The sequence below is a fragment of the Colletotrichum navitas genome, assembly GCF_030913465.1.
Source record: "Colletotrichum navitas strain CBS 125086 chromosome Unknown LY79scaffold_1, whole genome shotgun sequence".
Taxonomy (NCBI): Eukaryota; Fungi; Ascomycota; class Sordariomycetes; order Glomerellales; family Glomerellaceae; genus Colletotrichum; species Colletotrichum navitas.
Genome location: NW_026850547.1, coordinates 2,492,688 through 2,517,337, shown reverse-complemented (window position 1 = coordinate 2,517,337; position 24,650 = coordinate 2,492,688). Strand labels below are relative to the sequence as shown.

The window sequence follows — 24,650 nt, the reverse complement described above, 5'->3', positions numbered from 1 at the left end:
TAGGTATCATGTTGAAAGCAATTTGTTTGCCACGGTGGAACAGTACAACAGTTACAAGACAAGTAGCACTAATCCCAGATAGGCATGGTGCGGGGTACCTAGGTAAGCTCCTGTCTTCCTGCCAGAGATCACCCAGCCCGTGCCTGCCTGCCTGCCTAGTGTGTCGTCGCGGGGCAGCTTTCTCCTAGATTCCATCATCACAATTGTACTCTTCCCTCATTCTTTCTGTCCCACACACACACCACACCGACTAGACCCTGCGATCCTCGGAACCGCGAAGATGTCTACGGTTCACATCAAGTCGCCAACAGAGTTCCAGACGCTCTTATCGAGCTCCCGCATAGTTGTTGCGGACTGTAAGTACCACCTTGGTCAACCGAAACCTCTACATCCCTGCCCCTTCCTTGCCCAGATGGCACCAACGATGCCACTGGGTATTCTTTCTGGTCGCAATTTCGCCGTCGTTCGACTCCTCATCTGCGGCTACCTTGGCGCATCATTGGGAACCCATTCTGCCGGTTATTTCACCACTCAACGATTGGCCTAGCTTGCTGACAAATGTGTTTCCAGTCTATGCAGACTGGTGCGGTCCCTGCAAGGCCATTGCGCCCCTCTACGAACAGCTCTCGTCGTCGCTGTCCCGCAAGAATGTCGTAACCTTCGTCAAGATCGATGTCGAGGCCCAGAAAGAGATTGCCTCCGCCTACAACGTTACCTCTCTCCCCACCTTCATGATCTTCCGCGAGGGCAAGACCCTTGAGAAGGTTCAAGGTGCCGATCCCCGCAAGCTCCAGGAGGTAGTAAAGAAGTTGGCCAAGGAGGTTTCTGAGGGCGGTTCCGGATCTGGAGAGGCTTCCGGCAGCTCGAGTGGTGGATCATGGAGAGGCGCAGAGCTCCCTCGCGGATACAGCGACATCACTGATCAAGTCGAGGCTAGAGGCTGTGAGCTGCTCAATGCCGACGAGGACTTCGGTCCAGTTCGCGTCCTCTTCGACACGTCGAAGCCCAGTGCGCTGGCCAAGAAGGAGGGTGCGAAGGACTGGGTTGAGAGTGGCGCCGACGACCAGCTCCTGCTGTTCATGCCCTTCCAGGCCATGCTGAAGCTGCACACACTTCAGGTATGACACACACCCGCCTCATGTGAATTACGAAATTGGTAACAGAGACGGCACGCAGCTCACCTCTCTTCCTCCTGCCGACGACGACGAGGCCCCGATGCGCCCTGGTACCATCCATCTCTACACGAACAAGCCGCACAACCTCGACTTTAGCGAAGCTGACGATACCCCTCCCACGCAAGCCATCGAGCTTACCGAGAAGGACTGGAACGCCGACGGCACCGCCAACATTGGTCTGCGCTTCGTTAAGTTTCAGAACATCACCAGCCTGATCATCTACGTCACCAAGGGCGATGGCGAAGGCGAGAAGGTCCGCCTCGACCGCGTGCGCCTCATTGGCGAGTCGGGGGAGAAGAGAGAGATGGGCAAGCTGGAGAAGATTGGCGATGAGGCCGGCGAGTAGAAGTCGGTGGCACTCTACAAGATCTAATCGGCCGGCGATGAAGAAAAACATTGCTCGCACGACCCAATGCAACGAGAATCATGAATAGAGCGATAGTCATAGATGTTGCCGGCCGTTACTAGGCTCAGTAAAACCGAACAAACAAAACCTCAGCAGTAAATGGTCTTTCCGTTATTTCCGTGGCACGAGATCAAACCATGCCAGACGTCAACGTGACTTCGGCACATTGCGAACGTCAATAACTCAGGGTTGACGCTGATGATTGATGGGCCATCTAGACTTAGATCTGAGGATGTACAGCTCATCATCACGAAGGTCATATTCATACGTTGTCGCATCGCGCGTTCCATCCATCCATCCACCCATTTAAAGGGCCCCCAAGTTCTGAGTATGTCCGGCCTGACGAACGCGATCCAACCCGTTGGGGCAGAAAGGATCAATGAAGGACAAGGCCGGCTGCAATTAAATTCGATCTGGGGCACGACTGACGCCATGAATTCACCGACTTAGGAATTCCAGCAACAGGGGAAACTGTAAAGAGTCGTGCCAGCCGCACGAAGAAAAAAAAGAAGAAAAAAAAGAAGGCTCTGCAAGAACCGCGACCGAAATTTTCATTTTTATATCACGGTACAGGGCGGCGCAGCGCACGGTTGCACAGAGTGGATTCCCCAAGAGCCCTAGAACAAGCGGATGAATGTTACGCCGAGCGACGCCGCATGAACTTTTGGACAGTCGCGGTAGGTTCCGCGGTCGTCGTCGCTGCGTCGGTCATGCTGCCGGGCATGGTCCGTGCGTCTAGAGCCCCCTCGTGGCTGACGCCCATTCTCCATAATTCTGCACTCAGTGTGCGACGCAGGGGACGTCGGACTGGAGCCAACTAAATGACGGGGTCCCAGTCACGACCCAAAGTGCAGCAAGACGCTTGCGAGCAACAAATGAAGACACCCTCTTCTGTGAATTGGGAGTCCCCTCACCGCTTACTTGGTGTGGGCATCGAGCAGATGGTATACGATGTACGGACACATCTTGTCACATAGCCCTGGGTAGTCCATATGCAACAACAATGCAACATGGGGGACATACAGCGATATATCGACAAGGGCAGAATAGACTAGATACTACCGGTATAATGCCGGTTACCAAACAGCCACCAAAGGGGTCTTGTCCGATGGGTCCGCGCATGGGGTAGGACACAGACAAGACGGGCAGGAGATTAAAACTAGACGGCCATGCAATGCTGTCAAGTGCTCTGTGAAGCTTCCCCTCCCGTATTGGGCGTTTAAAACCTACTATGTAAGCTGGCGACAAGGAAGTCTGAAGGAGACGCCAAGACGCAGCGCAATATGCTTAAACCAAACTGTGTGGTCTGCATTTGTGCCGTCCGCGACCCCAGATGCCTCAAACAAATGGCTTTCAACCCTGTACTAACGAAAGCCCGAGCTCCTCGGTGCCCCTGTCGTGAACCCTTCTCCCACTCCTCTCCCCTCCCTCGTCCGTTGTCTGTTTTCCTCGGCGAGCTCCCCTTTCCACTGCCCACTCTCCCAATGCCACCATTTCCCCGACTTGCCCCCCCCCCCCCCCCCCCCCGGGCCAGTGTCTGGGCGCCTTAGCCGCCCCCTCTGCAGTCCAGTCGCCCATGCCATGCAGCAAGCTCGGCAGTCCAGCACCGTGCTATGTCGTTGGATGGCTTCGAATGCCGGCACCTCCGTGGGGGGTTCCAATCAGTTGCTGGCCGGACTACCCATCAGCGATTACCAGCTTATTAGGTCATGAACTGTCACCACCTCACCAGATGCTTTGAGTCTAGCATGCCGCCACGTCTACACACACTGCTACGTGCTGCGTACACGATGTCGCCCGTAGCCCGTACAATAATACCTACTAGTGGGTCGGTCCATCACTTGCCCCTCCAGCCTGGGTATATCTCGCCAGATACTGGGAAGGGGATCCCGTTCCTTAGGACCGCAGCGGTGCGTTCTTAAGAGGCCCGGATATCGGACGTGCATCTCTCGCTTTGACGCCGGCGCGTCATTACATAGTAATTGCGGGCTGGACTACCAGATTTGGCAATCATGGCGCCCGATAGTCCAATGTTGCGGAGTACCAGCCGCGAGCATCCCACGTTGCTTTTTGTTTTGACCACTGACGACACCACAGGTACGGCTATATGGCAATTGCCTTTACCTTATTCCTCCACCCAAGCCTTATTCCACCACCCAAGGCGGCCTAGGGACTGACTGACACCCATTAGATGATCGGGCTAAACCCCGGTTTCACCGAAATGATGAGAGGGAGGCTCCGAGCAGCAGCAGCAGCAGCAGCAGCAGCTCACAAAAACAGCTTCCATCCCTCTCTCCGTTCAAAGCAGGAGTCAGGCGACATCCTTCCTGCGTTTCACTTTGTTCCTTGAACTTGCCCGAACAAGCTCCCGCCTTCGCCGATAGGGTTAGAAAGGTTGCCCGCTTCCCTTCGAGGAGGCCATCCGATTGGCGACCATCCCATCTACACTCATCAACCTGCGAACCCGTTTGGTTTCGTGGATAAAACTCGCATGCCGTCTCATTCCACGAAACAACACTCGTATCTCTCTATGCGCCATCCCTCGGGCCGCTAGTCGAAACGTTAAGCCAAGTGGATATCACAATCCTGTATTTCAACGCCAAACTCCCCGTCGGGGATCTGTTCGTCTGGTTTCTTGCTGTTCGGCCGTTGCGCGGCTGCTGCCCGAGTGGTCGGACCCGTCGATTACTAGATTTTCCCCCTCCTTCTCCAACCACGGAGCCCATCCAGCTTTAAAGAAGATCGCCAGTCGGGATTTCCCACTGCAATCTTGTCTCTGAAGATCTCGCATGCGATGCAACCCAGATTCAAGCTCCTGCCGTAACGTCACACAGCGAACAAAATGCCTTCGACCTTGTTTGCGCCTTTGGCAGAGGAGTTTTCGAAATCCGCACTCACCACAGGCGAAGCATTCCCCGTCATGAAGCTGCCGGTCGAGATACGGTTGATGATATGGGAGTACGCCCTGCCGAATTCGCGCGTGTACGAAGTAATGGACTCGCCAAATGCAAGTCAGAAGACCTCTGCGGCAGCCGGACTCATGTTCGCCAACGTCCGACACGAGCCTCCGCCAGCCCTGGGTGCGGTGTGCCATGAGACGAGGGTGTTTGTGCTACAGCGCTACAGACCTCTCACCCTGTCAGCCACCACCAAGTACCTCGACCTGTCGCGCGACATCCTGCTGCTCGAGCCGTACTTGCTGGTCAAGCGTCTGCTTCGGGCACTGCAATTCTTCAACCAGATCCCTCTTGTCCGGGATAACCTCAGCCGACTTGCCATGGGCACGTCATACGGGCTGTACACCGGCATCTGCCACCCCGTCCTGAGTTGGAAAGTCTCCAAATCAAACATATCGACCTTGCTGGCCCGCCTATCCAAGTTCCCACGGCTGAGAAAGCTCCTCTTCGTCGTCCATCAGGAATTCCAGTTCGACTTTGATGTCCGACCACCACACCCCATGCATCAGATGAGCCAACCAGAGGCATCGCGGCCACAGTTGGTGCACCAGGGATACCGCTTCAAGTTCGATATCGAGTCTCATCTCAACTACACTCAGCCTCGACACCCGCACACCAACGAGTTCATGTATTACCCGCTGCACGTCGACGAGGACAAGGATGACTGCTTCGACAAGGATGACCTGGAGAGCGAGGACGAGACTTGGCCGACCAACGACGATTGGAGACGCTTCAGGAGGAGGTTTCAAAAATCCATTCATCTTGTCATGAAGGATTCGCCGGACGCTTCGCGACCAAAAGTCATGCCTACGTTGGAAGGGGCAAGTCTGCTCTGGCGGTATGGCAAGGCGCAGCGGTATTGATAATTCTAATGCTTTGGCGGGGCTTACGGAGTTTACGGTTTCTTGTGCGTTGCAATATACCCTCTCGAATTGTTAGTTTAGTATTTGTTCTTAGGCAACACGGCACTTCTCGTGCCCTCAACTTCATCATTTGTTCACCTACAAGATGTCACAGCTGAGATGTTACCGCAGAGTGATGGCGACTTAGGCCGTGAAACAGCATATGGATCTTGTGTGCTAGACTGAACTAATCAGGTTGGATGAAAGGACTTTCATCTATCGATGTACAATCATCCTTGCAGCAGGCGACCCTGCGAGAACCTCACAGACCGCTCTGCTCACTATATTTGCTTATTTTCTTTGTATCGCTTTCAGCGCAGCCTCGTATCCAGCCAATCTGAGATTTGCTATCACCAACAAGACCCAGACCCCAACGAGTCCAGCAACAACCCACACCGCCAACTGGTCCAATCTTTCTGCTCTTTTCTCTGACGCCTCCAGTCGAGGGTCGAGTCTCGCATCAAAACACCCCTTGCGCAGCTTGCCCGTGCCGCCAGATGCAACAGCCGTGCTGGTGTCTGCTAGCCGTTGCACAGGAAGCCCGGGGAATGGCGAGGGAAGGACACGTGAGCGACGAAGCTCGAGAAATTGTTTGATATTGGGGGCTTCTCGGTTCTTCAGGGCTTCCATACTCAAAAGAGGACTTTTGAGGCTGTCGGCGAGGGAGCAAAACGTTCTGGGCGAGTTGTTGTTGGCATTATCAAGGGGCAGACGAAAGTGATCGGCAGCTGTAGGCTTCTGTTGGGTGAAGTTGAAGTACGGGCTACGCGGGTCCAAGAACTCGTCCGAATCGGTTCCCTCCAACAGGGACGGCCTTTTGGAGTCGTCGGATGAAGAGGTGGTGTAAGACACGTCCGTCTGGGTGCTGTTTTGAGAGGCACGACGACGATTCGTGTTCCAGGGGGCGTAATCGGGGTTCCATGTAACGGATCTCTTCAAAGGAGACTCTAAATCGTGTTCCTGTGTGAATGGAGGGGTCCAATCGGCGACCCGGTGGCGCCAAGACGGTTCAGCCTCAGCCCTGTTCACGAGGGTCTTGAACTGTTGGGCCTTGCGTTTGAAGGGACTGCAGCTCTCGTCGGTGCTGTCATCGCCCGATCCATCGTTGGCTTCGCCGGCAGAGGGCCTTGGGTAAGAGCAGCGGCTGCGCCAGTAACGGGTCTGTTTCTCTGGGTCAATCGTCATCCTGTATCTGGTTCTAAGCCTTCTTGATGTCTGTTCTCTTGTTGATCAACCTGAGGTGCCAATGAGAAGTTGAGGGATTAGTGCTGAAGAGCTTTGATTCCTGGGTTGGGCTTAAGTCAATACTCTTCGTCGGGAGCAGAAGTCGATGCTGCCGGTTCACCATAGACTGGCCAGGGTATTCGGAGATAGAGGCTTGTTTGGCCTTATGTTCCCATTTAAGGTGCGCCTCCTGACAAGTCTGGTTCAAAGCTTGTACCTCTATCGATGTTCATATTGGAGGGGCGCTTACAAAGCCTTCTCATTTTGTTTGGAAACCTCAGCGTCGCCATGGTTGAGTTGGCAGACAAAGTTGCCTTCGGGATGGTAGGAGACTGGGACACCTTGGTGAGCCAACACGGGGTATATTCGGCACACATACGATGCCTGTCCGATGACCAATCTCACACTCCCACTTTCTGTTGCCCCAGAAAGTTTAGCGAATGGATGGATATGGATCAAATGTAATGATAAGGATAGAGAGAAGCGGGCGATCATTGAAACGGAAAGGCCCAATCAGCTTTTCCAAGATGAAGCTCCTCAGTAGGCTTCTTAACTAGGTAACTGTTGGTCACGGTAGGGTTCCAACTTTGAAGATGCTTGCGGTCGCCCTATTCCCCATCGCAATCCAGATTCTATTTTAAGCCTTTGCATGCTCCTCCGCGCAAGTAAATGCCATTCAATAATATGACTTGGTCAATCCAAACTTCATCTCCAGTACGACTAACAAGCAGATCCTACCAGTGCCAGCCTAACCCGGTGGAGGATGCTGACCCAGCCGTCAGTAACGATGGCATAAAACAGGGCGGCGGAGAAGCCGACAGCTCCCCTCGCTTTGACATAATACCAGGACACGATGCCACCCTCGGCTACATGGGGGCATATGAATTTTTTTGTGGTTATGCAGCCGAGAGCTGTGCTGGAGTAGAGCGTATTTGTGTCCGGCTTGGGCCCATCATTGCCATCTCCTGCCGTGGGGCTTGGTCTGGCGCATTGGCATCAATATTACGGAAACTCGAGAACAAAATGCCGAAAACTTTTCGTTATCAGACCTCTATGTTGCTAGTCTATCAGGATTGCGACTTCACCATGAAGATCTGGAATGTGTTAGCCAAAGGTCTGGGGCATGTAGATGATGCAGAACATACCGCGTTCAATGCCTTGTCGTCCATGGTCGCCATTCTCTTCTGCGCAATCCACCGCGATCTCACTGCATGATGGCCTCTGAGCACTGGTGTTGAGGTACCGCTGGCGGTCGGTGTTGATGTGGTGGGAGTCGATGTAGATTCCCGCGATGCCTCCTTCTTGGCACGCTTCTCCTCCTTGCGACGCTTTTTCTCCTCCTTTCTCGCAGCTTTCTCGGCATCGGTCTCGCCTTTGCGCTTCTTCTTGGTGGTCTTGTCGTCGGATGATTCCTCCTCGTCGCTGCCAGCCTCCTTCTTTTCCTTCTTCTTCTCCTTTCTCCTCTTGTTTTTCTTGGATCTCTTCTCCGCCTCGTCCTGGGTATCTTCGGAAGCATCCTCCTTTGAGGAGCTTGATTTCCGCTTTTTGTCCTTCTTTTCGCTTATCAAAGTCTCACCGTCAGCCTCAGCCTCAGCTTCAGCCTTAAGCTTTCTGGCTGCCTTCTTCTCCTCCTTTCTCCGTTTCTTCTTAGCCTTTTCGTCCTCGGATGAAGATTCATCTTCGCTCGACTCTTCGGCTTTGCGCTTCTTCGACTTCCCACCCGACGATTCGCTGATAGTGGGTACATCTTCCATTTTGATGTCGTCCTTATCTTCCTCCTTGGGCTCGGCGGTGGGCTCATCCTTGACTTGGTCGCCGACAAGCCATCCTCCCCTAACGAACCGCATGGGACCAAATTTTGTGTCGCAGTAGAGTGTGCCCTGAAGGGTTGCACGGGCCTGGCGCTCTTTTTCGATGGACTCGCTCGATTTGCCGTTTAATCGTCCTAGGAGGTCAGAAAAGACGTCCATGCCCGTGACCCGGTCATCCCTCGCCTGTTTGAAGCCTAGACCGAGCATGTCATCCTTAAGGGCGACACGAATGAATGAGGCATTAGCGGCAGTATGGTGCACTGCATGAGCAGCGTCTTTCGCACCGAGGTACTGCCCAGGCTCCCAGCCCTGGGATCGCAGGATCTTCTGACCGAAGGAATCCGTGTCCTTGGTCCATTTCGTGTTGTTGGGATCCTTGCCGATCTTGCGGCGACTGCAAAACTGTCAGTGTCTTGGGGGTAGGTTTGCTTGTCTTTGGGGGGTTGGTCCTCACGTCTTTGCCTGTGCCAGACCCATCGTTGCGGTTTGGCAAGTACAGACTCGTTGAGAAAGAAGACGGGAGTTTTCGCAATGCACGATAAGAGATGCAGTCGCTGCCATTATCGCAGAAAAATTTTGGTGGGGTCCTATCGGGAAATGTCGCTGATCCCTGCAATCTACAGTACGTATCCGAGGAATATCCGTTCACCGAATCTCACCGACCCGTCCGAGGTCAACGGGCACAGCATCACTAACTCCATTATACCACCTTCAAACTCAAGGTGCTCTTTACGGGAAGAAGCAAAGCCCTCTGAAGTTATTTAAGTTGGAGTTTGTTTCTTCTTGTACCATACTTGACAATGTTCGATTTGCAAAAGAGTTCACTGCCCCGGTCTCGAATAGCCTCTCCCGAGAGCTTGTAGCAGCAGCAGCAGCAAGCCTACTGAAGTTTCGAGCATGTATCATAACACTGCCGTGACCTTGCTTAAAGCTCATGTTGAGTCTCTCAATCGTATCCCCTTCGTCCTTGCGTGAAATGCGTCCTTCGTTTCCCCGTTCAGTTATCTTTTTTGAACCGGGTTCGACATGAAAATGATAACAACTTGAATACATTCACCATCGCCAGCTCGCAGGCACTTCCATTTTGTGAACGCAACCATTATCCAAACACTTTACATGACCTGTGTAAGAAAGCATCTCTCGTGGTATTCTTACCAAGTGCTGAGCATCCATCACTATATACCGGGACTGAATGGCGCTGCAACAACGCCGAGGACCCAATTCAAAGTAAGACTTAGTCCGTTGAAGATTACGATCAACAATAAAAAAAACAGCCGCATGGCATTCGAGAGGGAACCCTAGCTTTGAGCACCAAGCCAAGGAGGTGGAGGTCATGGGTTTGCGGAATAAATGGCAGTATCAGACCCAAGCAGGGCTAGCCGCATATACTTCGAAACACAGTGCCCAGAGTTTAACAAACAGGGCACAAAGAGTACGGTTTGCGACGTGGGAGTAATAGGAAGTGGTGTGGTCATGAAGGAGCCGTGATGGTTTTTCTATTCCCCAACGCCGTATTGTATGCTCGGTTCGTACTATTACACAAAGTCTTATCGTCACATTGACCTCAGGCAAGTTTATCCGCTTGTCGTTTACACCGTGAACCCGAATCCCTTCATGCAGGCCCGGTATTGGTCAATCGTGGAGAGGCAGTCCTTGGCCGGATCGGCGGCGTTCGAGAAGAGCATGCACTCGTCGCGCTTAGTCTTCTCTTCCTTGCATACACAGCAGGGCTGTACTCGGGATTGTTCGTCAGCATTCTATGCGTTCGGTGTAGGGTCATTGGGCTGGAGGTTTTATTCCAGAGGCTTTGCGCACCTTCGGCTTAGAGGCTTGCTGATCGGCAGCAGCCGGCGCAGCGGCCAGAGTGGCGATTGAGGCTGCAAAAAGAGAATGTTAGCCATTGCGTGATAATGAGTGCGTTTTCCGGGTTCCCTACGGATGGCGGCAACTGGGGAGGCCATTTTGAAAGTCAAGCGAGTGTTGGGAAGTGAGGTAAGTGGTTTGCGATCGGGGGTTGAAGGCTGGAGAAATGGCTGTTATTCTGCACCTCGGGCCACTTTTTTTTCCCTCTGCGCTGACCTCACCGAAGCTCGATTTGTAAGTCACTCTAATCTTGGGCACCATAGCCAATCACGCCTTCGACAAATCACGTGCACCCACTCCTGTCTGTTGGTGCCACGAGCGTGGCTGGCCGATAATTCTCTTCAATCCTTGGATCCGATTAACTAAACCCGGCGCTAATTCCTTGCGCGACATTCAAGCTTCGAGCAACCCATTAGTGCATTGCAATTCTGACCTTAGGGGTCTGCATATCTAGCCACGTCTAGGTAGGTAGGTACTTTCAAGAAAGCGGACCGGAATGAGTGAGCCACTCGGTGTGGGTACGTTCCGACCCTCAAGCTGGATCGGGTCTTGGACCACGGGCGGCCCCGGGAGAGCCCCGGAAAGTGGGGTATATCGAGTAGCAATGCCGGGCTGGTGTTGAATTTCCGTCGGCGTCAATTGGTCGGTTATATACTTCGCCCTTCTTTACCTAGACAAAGCAGTATGCATGAGGATGCACTATATACGGTATTACGTCTGCAACGCTGGCGACTTGGAAAACGAGGGGACTCTCTGCCAGCTCTTCACCACGCTAGATGGGATCACGGTAAATGTGCGCTACCGTCGTGCCCCTGAACATCCCCTTTTTCACCATGAGCGGGCGTGGAGTATTCAGATTTAGCAGGCCGATATCATATAAAAGACGATTCTCTACCCAGGAAAACCTTCAGGAAATGCCATGAACAGAATTAGTAGAATGCCAAGCTGGATTCACTATGAAAAGTCTTTCAAAGATGTGCGGGATACCGTCGCATTTCGCGCTAAAGACGCCAAATGAAACTGGACGCGTTGTTGAAAAAGAAAGTTTAAGTGCCGATAGGGGGCTCAATCCCTGGGGATGTAGTGGTTGAGGCCCACTGCGAGCTTAGTGCAGTGGGCCCCTGCAAGCTATCAACGCGCTCCTGCCCGTGAGACGCGACAGCTCTGCGATGAAATGGGGCCGCCTCCCAATTGACATCACGAACCCCTTCCCGACATAGGTAGCTTTTGGTCCGTCTTCACCAAACAGCGCCAACCCGCTTATTCACCATGGCGCCTAAGTCGAAACTCCACGAGAAGAAGCAGCAGTCACTCACCAACTTTTTTCAACCCAAGACTGTCAATGGCCTTGCTGCCGCCTTCCAAAAGTCCCAGTCCGAATCCCGAACGAGTCCGTCCGAGTCGCCAGAGTCTTCACGCAAGCGACCTCTAGTAGAGGATGCAGACAAGGTCAACAACGGCTCAGAGAAGAACCCCAAAAGGTCAAAGAGGGGGATTGAGGAGAAGGCAGATGCTACGGACGAGGAGGAAGGCTCTGTCTTCGCGCCAGGAGCTAAACGGCCTACCACCGAGCCCAAGTCCAAGGCGTCTACGGCTGCCAATCGGGCAGGACGGTTCGCGTACAGCCAGGCCTCGGATGTAAATGTTGATGAAGAGGAGAATGAAGACCCATACACGAAGAAACGCAAGGAGGAGCTGCACAACAAGTTCGTGAAGAAGCTGGGCCATCCAGACAGCATGCTTTGGCGGCGGCGGAGGGAGGACGACAATGAAGCTGCTGATGGAGAGGAGGGCGAGGAGGACGATGAAGACGAGGCCCCTCCGGCGCCCAAGGCTAAGAAGGGAGGCGCAAGAGCGAACAAGAAGCTCACGCCAATGGAGCTTCAGTTCCTCGAAATCAAACGCAAGCATCTCGACACTGTGCTCATCGTCGAGGTCGGCTACAAGTTCCGATTCTTTGGGGAGGACGCACGCATTGCTGCTAAGGAGCTCAGCATCGTCTGCATTCCGGGCAAGTACCGCTACGACGAGCACCCTTCGGAGGCGCACTGGGACCGGTTTGCCTCGGCGAGCATTCCGGTACACCGGCTGCCAGTCCACGCCAAGCGTCTCGTCGCTGCTGGCCACAAGGTCGGCGTCGTCCGCCAGATCGAGACTGCTGCTCTCAAGAAGGCCGGTGACAACCGCAACGCACCGTTCATCCGCAAGTTGACCAACGTCTACACCAAAGGTACCTATATCGACGAGAATGGCGAGTTGGAAACCGGTGGCGATGGAGGTGCTCCGTCAGGGGGCTACCTACTGTGTATTACCGAGACCCCGACAAATGGGCAGGGCACGGATGAGAAGGTCGAGGTCGGCATAGTTGCCGTGCAACCGACGACCGGGGATATCATCTACGACACCTTCGAGGATGGCTTCATGCGAAGTGAGATCGAGACACGGCTTCTTCACATCTCCCCTTGCGAGTTCGTCATCGTCGGTGACCTCACCAAGGGATCCGATAAGCTCGTGCAACATCTTTCTGGGAGCAGCACAAATGTCTTTGGGGACCGCAGCCGTGTCGAGCGCGTCCCTCGCACCAAGACCATGGCCGCCGAGGCATACTCGCACATCACACAGTTCTACGCAGACAAGCTGCAGCAAACTCCGGACGCCGCCGCCTCGTCTCTCCTTGAGCGCATCCTCCACCTCCCTGAACCCGTCACTATCTGCCTTTCCGCCATGATCAACCATCTTAAGGAGTATGGCCTCGAACACGTCTTCGATTTAACCAAGAATTTCACCAGCTTCTCGGCACGCCAGCATATGCTCCTAAACGGAACAACGCTTGAGGCCCTTGAGGTCTATCGCAATGCTACCGACCACTCTGAGCGTGGCTCTCTCTTCTGGGCCCTGGACAAGACGACCACCCGCTTCGGCCAGCGCCTGCTCCGCAAATGGGTGGGCCGGCCGCTGCTCGACGTCTCCCGCCTTGAAGAACGCGTCGCCGCCGTCCAGGAACTTGTCGACGAGCAATCCTCCGCCAAGGTCGACCGCTTAGTGGCCCTCTTGTCCGGCACCAAGACCGACCTCGAGCGCAGTCTGATCCGCATCTATTACGGCAAATGCACCCGTCCAGAGCTCCTCTCCGTCCTCCAAACACTTCAACGTATTGCCATGCAATACTCGACTGTCAAGTCGGCTGATGCCACGGGCTTTACCTCTCCGCTCATCTCCTCTGCCATCCTCTCCCTCCCTCAGATCCTTGACCTGGTCGTCTCGTACCTTGACAAGATCAACCCGGAGGCTGCCCGGAAGGACGACAAGTACAACTTCTTCCGTGAGTCCGAACAGACCGAGGACATTGAAGACCACAAAATGGGTATCGTAGCCGTCGAACAGTCCCTCGACGAGCACCGTTCCGAGGCTGCCTCCTCCCTCTCGCGGAAGAAAGCCGTCGACTACGTCACCGTGTCGGGCATTGAGTACCTCATCGAGGTCAACAACACAGACCTCAAATCCGTTCCCGCTTCCTGGATCAAAATCTCGGGCACCAAGAAGCTTTCACGCTTCCACACACCCGCCGTCGTCCGCCTCATCGCCGAACGTGACCAGCATCGTGAGGCCCTTGCCGCCGCCTGCGACGCTGCCTTCACCTCCCTCCTCCACACCATTGCGGACGCATACCAGCCTCTCCGCGACGCAGTCTCCTCCCTCGCAACCCTTGACTGCCTTCTCTCCCTCTCCCGCGTCGCTGCCCTCCCCGGCTACACCAAACCGACCTTCCTCCCCGCCCCGACCCAGCCCACAATCTCAATCACCCAAGGCCGCCACCCTATCGCCGAACACACTCTCTCGGATCCCTACATCCCTTTCACGACGAGCCTCTCCTCCCCGTCCCCGCTGGCGCACCTCATCACGGGTCCCAACATGGGCGGAAAGTCCTCTTTTGTCCGCGCCGTGGCCCTCCTCGTCCTCCTCGCTCAGATCGGCTCCTTCGTCCCCGCCGACGAGCTCTCCCTAACCCTCGCCGACGCGATTCACGTCCGCATGGGCGCCCGCGACAACCTCGCCGCGGGTGAGTCCACCTTCATGGTCGAGGTCTCGGAGACGGCCCGCATCCTCCGCGCCGCCACCTCGCGCTCCCTCGTCGTCCTCGACGAGCTCGGCAGGGGCACTTCGACTCACGACGGCGCCGCCATCGCCCACGCCGTCCTCGACCATGTCGTCCGTGAGAACAAGTGCCTCACCCTCTTCATCACGCATTACCAGAACCTCGCCCGCCTGGCCGATGGCATCGGCGAGGGCCTTGTCAAGAACGTTCACATGCGCTTCACAGCGACACGTAAAGCTGGGACGGAGGAGGGAGACGGGGACGAGGGCGGTGAGGGCGCGGGTGCCGACGAGGAAATCACCTTCCTGTATGAAGTCGGAGAGGGCGTTGCGCACAGGTCATACGGATTGAACGTCGCACGTCTGGCCCGGATACCTCGCAAGGTCATCGAAGTGGCCGCGCAAAAGTCGCGCGAAATGGAGCAAGACGTAGCAGCGCGAAGACTAAGGGGCACAGCCCGTCTCCTTGCTGAGGTGATGGAGAACCAACCGGATCAGCTTGACCATTTAATCTCGAACATAGAGCAACTCTAGCACCAGTATCACAAAAATAAAACAAAACAAAGTAGGCTGAATGTCTTTTCTTTATTCTACGAAGCCACGCCTGTTGTATCTGCTTGGCGCGATATGGCCACGTATGAATGAAACTGTGCTATCTATGTTTCTCTTCCATCCGAATCAAAACGTGCTGTAGGGTAAAGTCCTAAAAGTCGGTGGAAGTTCACTCTCAGTCCAGTGTCACCGTATATGAATGGCCCACCACAAATTCCGATGCCTGGCTTGTATTTTGTAGGCCTGGCAGTGTGTGGCGTAATTCCCCTCGACCCTTATTATTCGTAGCAAACTCCGTCCTGACAAGGCAACACTCTGCGGTCGAACCCAATATCCGAAGGAACCCGCATTGCTCCCTCCCAGGACCTAGAGATCAGCCGATGATGAGTCGAGGACGCGAGCAAAAGTCTGCCTGTGTACTCGAACACCGCGAACAACTGCGTTTCGTTAGTCACTGAAGACAAGACAGACTAGCAATATAAGCTTACTGAAAGAAAATAAAAGTAAAATCGAAAGACCAAGAAGAATTCCATGAACCACGATGATGATTTGACTCCGTAAGGGTCAGAGAGCAGATACTAATCGGCCTGAATTCCTCATCTTAGAGCCTATTGGTGCCCGTTCAGTCCATGGAATTCGTTTGACGACTTCTTCTTTCTCAGAGATCATCCCCGAATACATTTGCTCCGTTTCCCGGATCATTCTCGCCGGCACTGAAGGCGAATTGGGTGGTGTAGTACACTGGCTGGGTCGTATTGCCATTGATGGGCATGAATCTCGTATTCACGGTTGGCGCGACCATCGGATATCCCCAAGACGGTTGCTGATAGAAGATCTCATGCTGTTGCTGGTAGCTATTGAAGGGGCTGGCCGTGGTGTTGGGGTCGGCCACACTGAGCTGGTTCATCTGATTGTTGGAGTTGGCTATTATGGATCGGTTCACGTGGCCGTTGCCACCACCAAAGACATAAGTGTCTCCTGTCATTCTCTGTCCCTGCAAGCCATGGTTATTTTCCTTTCCTCTGAACATTCGGTTCGTCAAGTGCTTCGCAGAGGGAGTGGGAGAATTAAAGCTCGGATTCGAGTTCGCGTTCATCGACCGGAGAGGGATACGATTGCGGACATCGAATCTGCAAAAGAGGGGCCATCAATATACCATTTCATTGAATTTTCCTAGGTCAAGGTTAAAAGACCTAGCTTCATCCATCATCTCCTGAGAGAACTGTTGGCCTACCCTGGAGTCAGCCACTGAGACACAGCTACGCAATTTAGCGAGACCTACGGGTAACGAGTCCACGACTGGCATCACGGAAGACGTCATGTTCTTCATGATTGGCGAATTGGCGGGGGTTCAGGTTGTTCAAGGAAGATCCGATTCCGAACGGAGAATCATCAAGATCTTCATCGAGCTCAACGTCAACTTCAGCGAGGCTAGCGGCGTCGCTCGTGGCATCCAACTTCTCCGATAGATCCTCGTTATCCATTTCAAGCGCCAGCTCCTTCTTGGCGTTGTGGTTCTTGTGTCGCGCAGTTATAGTACGAGATGCCTGTGGAGCAGGCTTCTCCATAGGCTCTGACTTGACAAGGAGTTCAGAAGCTTCGTCGTCTTCCTCCTCCACAACGTTACGGCTGCGCTTCTGGCGGCGCTTCGACTTGGCGATCTGTTCAAAATTTCAGCACTTATCAGTATGTGGTCAGATCCCGCGAGCAAGTTATTTTATGGGAGCTTACCGGAGTTCCCTCCACTGACGGTGCGTCATAGACATCGCGGGTTCTCGCGATTTCCATATCGAGATTCGCCACCAATTCGGTGGTAGTGATTGCCAGAGAAGATAGCTCCATCTGTTGAAGCACCGAGGCATCCTTGCGCTGGTTTCTCTTCTTCTTCTGGTCAGGGGTTGCAGCATCAAAGATGCCCATACCCGGCCAGACGATTCCCTTCAGTCTTGCTGACTCAAGCTCATCTGGAGTCCAGTCAATGACATCTTCGGTTGGAGTCGAGACAGGGCTGTTGTTCTGTTCTCCGTAGAACGTGATTGCCTGCTGCTCAAAGAGTCCACCAGTCGGAGGAGGTGTCCAGGAGGCGTCACTGCCGGGCTCGCGCTTGACAAGAAGGGGGAGTTTCTTCTTCTTCTTGAGATTCTATGCGAAGTCAGCCTACAAGAATGATAAGGTTTGATTGAGAGATGCCCTACTTGAGGTACTGGCTGTCCGGATCGCTTGCCTGTCGGGGTGCCCTTCGATCTTTCATCTTTGACCTTTAGGCGCTCCGCGAGCATGGCCTCAAGGCCATGCTCGTTGTACCACCTTTCATACGTGGAGATGGCTTGGGCGGCAGAAAGGTCAGTGATGGCGCGGATCCTGACATCGTTGAAGGTCTGAAGGTGGCCCTTCGAGTTGAGATGTGTAAGAAGGTGAGAGACGTCCGAGAAGTGAGGATTGGTAGGACAGACGACGCAGAGAAGCGGAATAGACGAGCTGGAAGAAGACTTTGCCTCGGACATATTCAGACCAGCTGACTTGGTAGCAGTCGACTTGCCACGGGCCTTGCTGATCTTCAAGGTCTTGGGTGCCTGTGGTTTCGGCACCTGAGCCTTTGGCGCCTTGGTCAGGGCTTCGACACTGGCTTCTTGGGCTGCGACAGCTGCCATGTTCTATTCCGAAGTTAGCAATGAAATAACATTGCTGACATGCAAATGTCAGTCGTTACTGACTGGCTGTCTCTTCATGGCTGAAACAGAACGAGTAGAACAGAGGGCGGGCTTGTCTGTTCAGGTAACCAAAACACAAAACGAAGGGCAGGAAATCCTTTTCCCAATGGTTTTATTACAGGCAAAGAAGGACAGAAATCCGAGACCCAGTGAACGTGGGAAGGGCAGTAGCCAGCAAATGAAGCCAAGGAGTGACGCTGAAGAGCTCAGTGCATGTGGGAGGTGACAATGGAACAGGACTCTGGCAGTGATGGAGGAGGAATATCGCTGTGGAAACATCCGACGAAAGAACGTGTACGCTGATGAGGATGGGTGTTCCGGCCTAGGGAGTGGCAGAGCTGACCCAGGAAAGGGGAGGTACTCACGGCGGCGGCAGCAAGGGCTGCTTGACGTCTGGGCGCCATCTTCTGAAATGGCAGGAGATGATGCTATCCATAGTAGCAGCAGGTCCTGTTCCTCCAAAAACAAAAAATAAAAAAGAAATAAAAGAGAGAGAGAGACGGAAGGAACGATGATGGTCGAGTTCCAGGTGCGGGAAGGAATAGGTGTCGATGGGCCACTTGCACGCTGGCCGTTCTTGTCTGTAGTCGCTCTGTCAGCAGTTGAACTTGAATTTGAAGGGAGTCGCAACGATCGCCCTTTCCGATGGGTGGAAGAGAAGAGTAGAGTGTGACTTTTGTCAGTCACCTGACAGGACGGGGTTGTTGCCGTTATACACTGACACGCTAGAGCAGGTAAGGTAGTCAAGCCCCAAACCTGAGGCCTCTCAAAATCAGGGAGAACAGCGGTAATTGACAGCGGCTAAGGTATTCCTCTCCCACTGAACATGTGATGTACTGAAAGTGATCCGAATCCGCCGAAACATAGAACGGTCAACTTACCAAAGTCTTGAAAAGCCGAGAATAACTTCTGAGGTCGGATGTTGGGTACGGAAGGTGCCGACAAGGAAGTGATAGGTTGGATTCGGGAGATCTAATAGATGATTGTTTCGTCAGCAAGGTCCGGCTCTCCACGAGCGAACTGAAGGATTGGAAACTGACCGAATGAACTGATTGAGTTCGCAAGACTTCTGTGCGAGAGCCCCCAGAATTGCTTGACTGTATTCTTTTGGCCCGCAAACCTTGTCGCCAATCCAAGCAATTAGATGGTTTCTGTAATGAAGAATAAGCAAGGGAAACAAATAATAATAATAATCTGTTTCTGTAGTGGTGGGTAAGATCCTAAGATCTTTTTGCGGGAGAGAAATGGAAAAGAAAAGGAAATCTAGAAAAGCAGAAGGCTCAGGGTGGAAGCTCTGGATCAGCCAAAGACCATGCCCGGCGAGTGCTCCAGTAGCTGTCGGCATTCCTCGACTACTCAATGTAAAATGATAGGGGTCAAAGGTCGGTGTCCAAGTAGCTCATGCTGCTTTTAGGTAGCAAAGGTTTTGAGCGCTCAGAGGGTAAATCTAGGTGCTTTGAGAAGATGGCCCTCGTCACTTTTGATGTGTATCAGGAGGTGAGTTGCCTTGCACGGTCTGACCTCAATTGGCTCTCTTGCTATCCAGAATACACAATGAAAGTGCAACTAGGATTATATTGCAATGAAAGCCATAATAGGAAAGTGTACGCAAGATGAATGCGATGACAGAGAGCAGATAGCTCAACGATAAACAAATGTTGCGATGAGAAGAGGGATGCAACGAAAGATGCTTGTGGTAGGATAAGAATTAGGAAAACTTGGATGACCCGTGATAGCCTCACTGAAGCCTATCAAGCCATTGTTCGCTAAACCAAGGAACATAGCCATTGAAAGCGACCAACATAAGACACACAGGTCCTGAAAGCGATGCTGCGGGTAGGATTTCGAAGCTTACAAGAGACCAAAAATCAATACGCACAAGGTGATAGGGTGGAAGGTGGTGTGAGTTCTGACAACGAAGAAGAGAAAAAGGGGAAAGGGAAAGAACGCAGGAACGGGCATTGACGTTGGCAAGAATTTGAAGTACATGGAATTAACTCAACACATACCTGGTTCAAGGATGGCCTGGACGAAGGTATTGTGAGCCAAGGTACCTAGATTGTGGCGATGTGCAATTGATCTCACTACTGAGAAGTGTAAGAGTGTTTACGCGTTAAAAAAAGAAAAGAGAAACCGTAGATGTGAACTTTGGAGAACTTTGCTAACCTGAATAACGTTGAATCCTGAGAAATAGAACAGAAAGTGATCCAAGAGACGCAAGTGTTGACAACTGTTTGCAATACAGCAATTGTTGCGCGTTTTTGAAGTAGAGGCTAGATAAGCTCAAGACCCCTACCAAGTGCATAGAAGAAGGCTGACAGAGTCGTGGGGATAGAGTGAGTGAGAGGAAGAGAAAAGGGGGTTGTTTCTTGCGGTGGCTGGATGGAAAAGAAAGGAGCACGTCAAGGTCAGTTGGTCGCTTGGCGAACGTGCAGACGTTTTAGTGAAGGGCATTGCAAGATCGCGACAAGACAACAATAAGATACTTACACAGAGTGCCAAGCACGTGACATTGTACCAGAAATTGTCGGATTGGTACAAGAACGGGCGGCAACATTGCCCCATGGTGGTGGCGTGGTATGGTGGTGCAGTGGTGTACTCAAGATCTCAAGACTCTTAGTAGTTGTTATCTTTGATCAGTGTACTGTGTTCTTTGAATGAAGAAAACTAATGTGAAGCAATAAGAGTAAGATGAAGGACGAGAAGAAGGAAACGCGTTGGTTGCTCAATGTGTTATTGAGGTTTCAAATGATACACCCTCGCAGCGATCGAATGACATGGCCTTAGTCGTTACTGCCTGCTCCCGCCCCCACACAGAAGATGGAGAAGATGCTGTAAATCACTGGCAGTATCCTCCTGGGATGTGGTCATCTTCCTGCTACTCTGAGCATATCATCACAACAAGAAGCATATGCAGGGGATTACCGAAGCATTCAACAGTCCGGCTCAATCTGTACCACACTCAACGAAGGGTTTGGTTTGCTTCTCAAACAGATTTGCAGTGGGATAAGGATATATGTTAAGCACCAGGGGCAACGGAAGTTGATGGAGTCAAGGTAATTCGTGCACCATTAAGAGCGTTCGACCCAGTCTGTAATCTGGGCCAGACACTACACTCATAGCTTTGGAAGTGTTCGAAGGCTAACTCATGGCAAATCGCAAAAGGTGACCGCGGAGCCTATGAAAGAAGCCAACACTTTTTCTCTTCTCTCGCCTTGTATCCTTGCTACCGTCAAGATTCGGAATAGCAGGTTATTAGATTGCAAGAGGTATGTGTATCGTGATGTCTCCTGGCATCGTTATTGTGCAGTGCGTCTCGTCGGTATCCCAAGTGGCCTATTCCATCACGAACTCACTACGGCTTCCTCCCCAGCACCCTGTCGATCGTTGGCTTAGGCATGCAGTACACTGGATCAACCGCTACCGTCCCCGGATACCCCAGCAGGCTCAGCCCCGTCATGCCGAAGCACGTGTGCCACACATCGACCGTGTTGCCGGGCCGATCCGAGATGCCCCCTAGCTCCTGGTCCTGGCATTTGAGAATGAAGGTAATGAGCTTCTGTCTGTCGATCCAGTGCGTGCGTCCGATGATCTCCAGACTGCTCAATACCCACCAGCTGTAGCACACGTCCTCGTCCTTTTCGGGCCGTCCGTTCAGCCCACCGCCTGCGACCTGCCGCTCGCTGAGCCATTGACCAAGCTTGTCCGTCTCGACCAGGTCTAACCGCCCCGCGATGGCGAGCGCCGCAACGCAAGTGAAGATCTGTCCGGAGTGCGACTCATCGCCGGGGCCTACGCCGTAGCCGCCGTCAAAGTTGGTGCATGCAACGATGTGCCGTACGGCCCTATCAACGTCGACGAGCGATAGCAAGCCCAGGAGAGACAGGGCATTCAGTGCACCATAGAGAAAGCGGGTATCCTCCTCACCCCATTCGTCTCCTGCAAACGTGCCGCTTTCGCGGTTCTGAAGACCCGCGATGACTGCCACCGGCGTGTCAGTGCTTTCCCGTGCCATTCAAGCCTCAGTGGTATGGTCGATACTTACACTTGCCTACTTGCGCCTTCCCCTTGCCGCGCGATTCCAGCTCATCCAGGGCGTCGATCATGACCAGGATCTGTACAGCACTAACTGTATACAGCATATGAGCGTCGTGACCGGGCGCGGCCCCGAACCCTCCGCTCTCATGTTGGCACGAGAGAACGAAGTCGATGGTCTCGGCGCGGGGAAGCGCTTCAGGGTGTCCGAGTAGATGGAGCGCAACCAAGCCCCAGTAAAGGCCGTTCAGGCGCAGATGCTCTGTCAGCCAGTAGTCGTACTCATCCCTGCGCGTGTCCAGACTCTGAACGTATTTCACGTGAGCCGCTGTTGCCAGCTTGAGCTCATCTGGTAGGTTCTCGAATCGGGCTGACATGGTCTCCGTACCCGGTTGTCCTAATTTCCAAGACTGGACAGAAGATACTGAGTCGATCGAAAAGCCCGAAATTGAAGGTTCTCCACGTGAGGCAGTTATCGAATAGTTGAGGTTGATCGCTTAGGTAAGATATCCGATGGGCCCGGAACGGAAGGTTCCGCCGACTACCGGGCCAGGATACTTGCGCCGCAGTGGGCAGCTTCCAAGCCAATTAATTGCCCGAGCGCCTTTGGCAAGTCCATCGCAGAACCTTGTAATATCCGGCTGTTGATAGGAAGTTATCGTCCAACCTCTTTCACCTCCCTTACAGCACCCGATGGCATCCCTCGTTGCAGTAAGCTCTTGGATTTTTCTAGTGGTGAGCAAGTCTGCAAACAACTCCTCTAATTCGTTCGTTCCTTCAATACAGGCTTTTTCTCAAGGCGCGTGCTAGGTATCATATGGCCGCAGAGCAGTATGTTTTTGGAGACTACGGAGGAATGTGTACCATGGAATAAGTCCTCGGCTCAGCCATGCTGCCGCGCAGAAATGCGCCAATACGAGGCGTCATGCTTGAAATGAACAACTGGATCACGAACGCATTGTGGTGAGTGATATCCTGCCACGGTCTCACATCTTGCATCGGGAATATAGTCACCGGCCGACGCCCTTGTCCGGACAATACCATGTCTCTGGGCTTGTTTCTTTCGTCCGTCACCAAGGGTTGCACTCGTGGAATGGGGAATCTGTTTCGGAGAGACGTCTATGGCCGATTCGCCGTACTCCACAGATGTTTACGCCGGAGAGCGAGGAAGCGAGGAAGCGAGGAAGCCTATTAGGTTTCAAGATCGACGGCAAGGGCTCTGTATCTTTATTCTTAGACTATGATGCTAAAGATTATTTAAGTAACCCCGGCTCCCCAGATCATCAGTGTCCGGGGATCGGGGAAAAAAACGTCAAGTGTGATTAAGTTGCCGGAAAACTGAGAGGGCCACGGCCGTCCACGGACGGCCGTGGCAGGCTCGACCCCCAGAATAGACCTGTACCCCTGAGTAAATCATGACTTCATCGAGCACTGCTTTTGAAATGGCATGGGCCATAAAGGCCTCGTCACGACCGGGGGGAAAAAACGACACGTGGGCTCGAATCTGCGCACACAGGATATAAGGACGGATGCCTCCTCTGTACAGCATGAAGAAACTTTTACATGCCACTTGGGACTGGCCACGAGATCCAGATCTGGAAAGGGGAAAGGCAGAGCCACTGCCACGCTGCCCATGTGCGCATACCAGTTTTCCCGGGTCTCTCCCGTCCCGGCACCGTTCGGGACGTGGATGACAGTGTGTGTGTGTGTGTCCCATGTCCTACGATCTAGCGCATCCTGTCCACCACCGCGGGGCTTGGCCAGCGTTTGTCGAGGAAACACTACCGAGTTTCAGAGTCATCAGTCGTGTGCCTGAACCAATCCTTTTTCGCACTAGCTAGGACGCATGTCTAGCCTGGCCCTGTCAAAATCTTGACCCGTCCCTTGGGCATGGACGAGATCGTGAGTGAAGCACTCAACTAAGCGGAGTGTACTCAGCTAGCCGGAATGTTGTCGAGGGCACTCTGCTAGTTAACCGGTCATTTTTACTCTGCAGGCTCCCCGGGTGATGGTTATAGCCCACCGAATTGGATGTCTTGCCTCAGAGCCTGGTTAGCTGACCTGTACAACCGCTATGTGATCTGGCGTTGCAACCGCAGCTTTGGAGTTAGCACTATGGACAGGCCGAACTGGATTCCGATGAAAACGATACGCAAATAGTCATCGATTGTTCTTGCGAGACCATCCGCTTCTTGCGCTCCTATTGAGCGAATCCTCCTGAAATACCTTTCAGCCAGTCGCATCTGACAATTGCCGACAAACGGGGTGGCGATGCAGTGGAAGTTTTGGGTACGGCGGCGGTGAGGACTTTGCGCGGGCGATTGGTGCGACCTCTGTGCGTGATCTGTAGAAACTCGCAATGTACTTTACTGCCCCCCTTTGTCGCGAGACTTTCGTGTCTTGTCGCAAAGTTGACGGCCATCGAGGAAACGTTGCCGTCCACAGGGTATAGCGAACGCATGCAGTGTCTATGTACAGCAATTAATACTTTCCGAAACTTTCGGTCCTGGCCATCCCTTAGTCATGGGCACCAGCCCAGCAGTGCGGGTCGAAGATGCACAAGAGACGAGCCGCGTTGCGGAGAAAAGCATACTGTCAAGAGATGAGGAATTTGGACGGCATCGCGTCCTTGATATGTCTCTATTGACCCCTCCGAACTGCCGCCTTCGGGTTAAATGCCAGGAAAATAGCCAGTATAGTAAATGCGCCGGGTACATGATAGTTAAGCAGAGTTACACTCTTGCGCCATGACCCGTCGTCTCGTTCACATAATAAACTCTGCCGAAGAAGCGATCCTGTGGCCTAAGTTTCTAGTGTAGCTTGATGACGCGATTATCTTAGACAAGGCTTTGGCCTGCAATCTGTAGCAGCAATATGTTGAAAATGCACAGCGCAACGATTCGAACCGGAGACTGAGGC

General features: G+C 53.2%; 11 protein-coding genes across 11 annotated transcripts; 4 read left to right on the top strand and 7 right to left on the bottom strand.

Moving 5' to 3' along the window:
• The first annotated feature begins 119 nt into the window (after positions 1–119).
• LY79DRAFT_534594 (thioredoxin) lies at positions 120–1,661 on the top strand. The gene is made up of 3 exons (XM_060556445.1): positions 120–356; positions 571–1,118; positions 1,177–1,661. The coding sequence occupies exons 1-3, from the start codon at positions 281–283 to the stop codon at positions 1,519–1,521; spliced, it is 969 nt and encodes a 322-aa protein (XP_060421254.1). The 5' UTR covers positions 120–280; the 3' UTR covers positions 1,522–1,661.
• A 789-nt stretch (positions 1,662–2,450) lies between these two features.
• LY79DRAFT_534591 (uncharacterized protein) lies at positions 2,451–2,831 on the bottom strand. The gene is made up of 2 exons (XM_060556444.1): positions 2,605–2,831; positions 2,451–2,560 (listed from the first exon to the last, which is right to left on the bottom strand). Exons 1-2 carry the CDS (start codon positions 2,701–2,703, stop codon positions 2,492–2,494), a joined length of 168 nt encoding a protein of 55 aa, XP_060421253.1. The 5' UTR covers positions 2,704–2,831; the 3' UTR covers positions 2,451–2,491.
• A 1,592-nt stretch (positions 2,832–4,423) lies between these two features.
• Positions 4,424–5,401, top strand: LY79DRAFT_586054 (uncharacterized protein; the record flags this gene model as incomplete). Its single annotated transcript, XM_060560578.1, has 1 exon — positions 4,424–5,401. The coding sequence occupies one exon, from the start codon at positions 4,424–4,426 to the stop codon at positions 5,399–5,401; it is 978 nt and encodes a 325-aa protein (XP_060421252.1).
• A 330-nt stretch (positions 5,402–5,731) lies between these two features.
• Positions 5,732–6,625, bottom strand: LY79DRAFT_504196 (uncharacterized protein; the record flags this gene model as incomplete). Its single annotated transcript, XM_060553490.1, has 1 exon — positions 5,732–6,625. One exon carries the CDS (start codon positions 6,623–6,625, stop codon positions 5,732–5,734), a length of 894 nt encoding a protein of 297 aa, XP_060421251.1.
• Positions 6,626–7,731: 1,106 nt separating this feature from the next.
• On the bottom strand, positions 7,732–8,952 carry LY79DRAFT_503950 (uncharacterized protein; the record flags this gene model as incomplete). Its single annotated transcript, XM_060553459.1, has 3 exons — positions 7,732–7,758; positions 7,810–8,869; positions 8,930–8,952. The coding sequence occupies 3 exons, from the start codon at positions 8,950–8,952 to the stop codon at positions 7,732–7,734; spliced, it is 1,110 nt and encodes a 369-aa protein (XP_060421250.1).
• Positions 8,953–10,064: 1,112 nt separating this feature from the next.
• Positions 10,065–10,436, bottom strand: LY79DRAFT_664970 (uncharacterized protein; the record flags this gene model as incomplete). The annotated part of the gene is made up of 3 exons (XM_060562993.1): positions 10,065–10,187; positions 10,291–10,352; positions 10,412–10,436. The coding sequence occupies 3 exons, from the start codon at positions 10,434–10,436 to the stop codon at positions 10,065–10,067; spliced, it is 210 nt and encodes a 69-aa protein (XP_060421249.1).
• A 230-nt stretch (positions 10,437–10,666) lies between these two features.
• Positions 10,667–11,359, top strand: LY79DRAFT_534581 (uncharacterized protein). The gene has a single exon (XM_060556443.1). The coding sequence runs from the start codon at positions 11,027–11,029 to the stop codon at positions 11,198–11,200; it is 174 nt and encodes a 57-aa protein (XP_060421248.1). The 5' UTR covers positions 10,667–11,026; the 3' UTR covers positions 11,201–11,359.
• A 157-nt stretch (positions 11,360–11,516) lies between these two features.
• Positions 11,517–15,008, top strand: LY79DRAFT_534580 (muts domain V). Its single transcript, XM_060556442.1, has one exon. It carries the CDS (start codon positions 11,608–11,610, stop codon positions 14,965–14,967), a length of 3,360 nt encoding a protein of 1,119 aa, XP_060421247.1. The 5' UTR covers positions 11,517–11,607; the 3' UTR covers positions 14,968–15,008.
• Positions 15,009–15,643: 635 nt separating this feature from the next.
• On the bottom strand, positions 15,644–16,015 carry LY79DRAFT_503499 (uncharacterized protein; the record flags this gene model as incomplete). Its single annotated transcript, XM_060553399.1, has 1 exon — positions 15,644–16,015. One exon carries the CDS (start codon positions 16,013–16,015, stop codon positions 15,644–15,646), a length of 372 nt encoding a protein of 123 aa, XP_060421246.1.
• A 169-nt stretch (positions 16,016–16,184) lies between these two features.
• Positions 16,185–17,636, bottom strand: LY79DRAFT_586049 (uncharacterized protein; the record flags this gene model as incomplete). The annotated part of the gene is made up of 4 exons (XM_060560577.1): positions 16,185–16,207; positions 16,268–16,646; positions 16,717–17,127; positions 17,181–17,636. 4 exons carry the CDS (start codon positions 17,634–17,636, stop codon positions 16,185–16,187), a joined length of 1,269 nt encoding a protein of 422 aa, XP_060421245.1.
• A 3,033-nt stretch (positions 17,637–20,669) lies between these two features.
• LY79DRAFT_621799 (prenyltransferase and squalene oxidase) lies at positions 20,670–22,244 on the bottom strand. Its single transcript, XM_060562062.1, has 2 exons — positions 21,742–22,244; positions 20,670–21,677 (listed from the first exon to the last, which is right to left on the bottom strand). The coding sequence occupies exons 1-2, from the start codon at positions 22,106–22,108 to the stop codon at positions 21,052–21,054; spliced, it is 993 nt and encodes a 330-aa protein (XP_060421244.1). The 5' UTR covers positions 22,109–22,244; the 3' UTR covers positions 20,670–21,051.
• Positions 22,245–24,650: the final 2,406 nt, after the last annotated feature.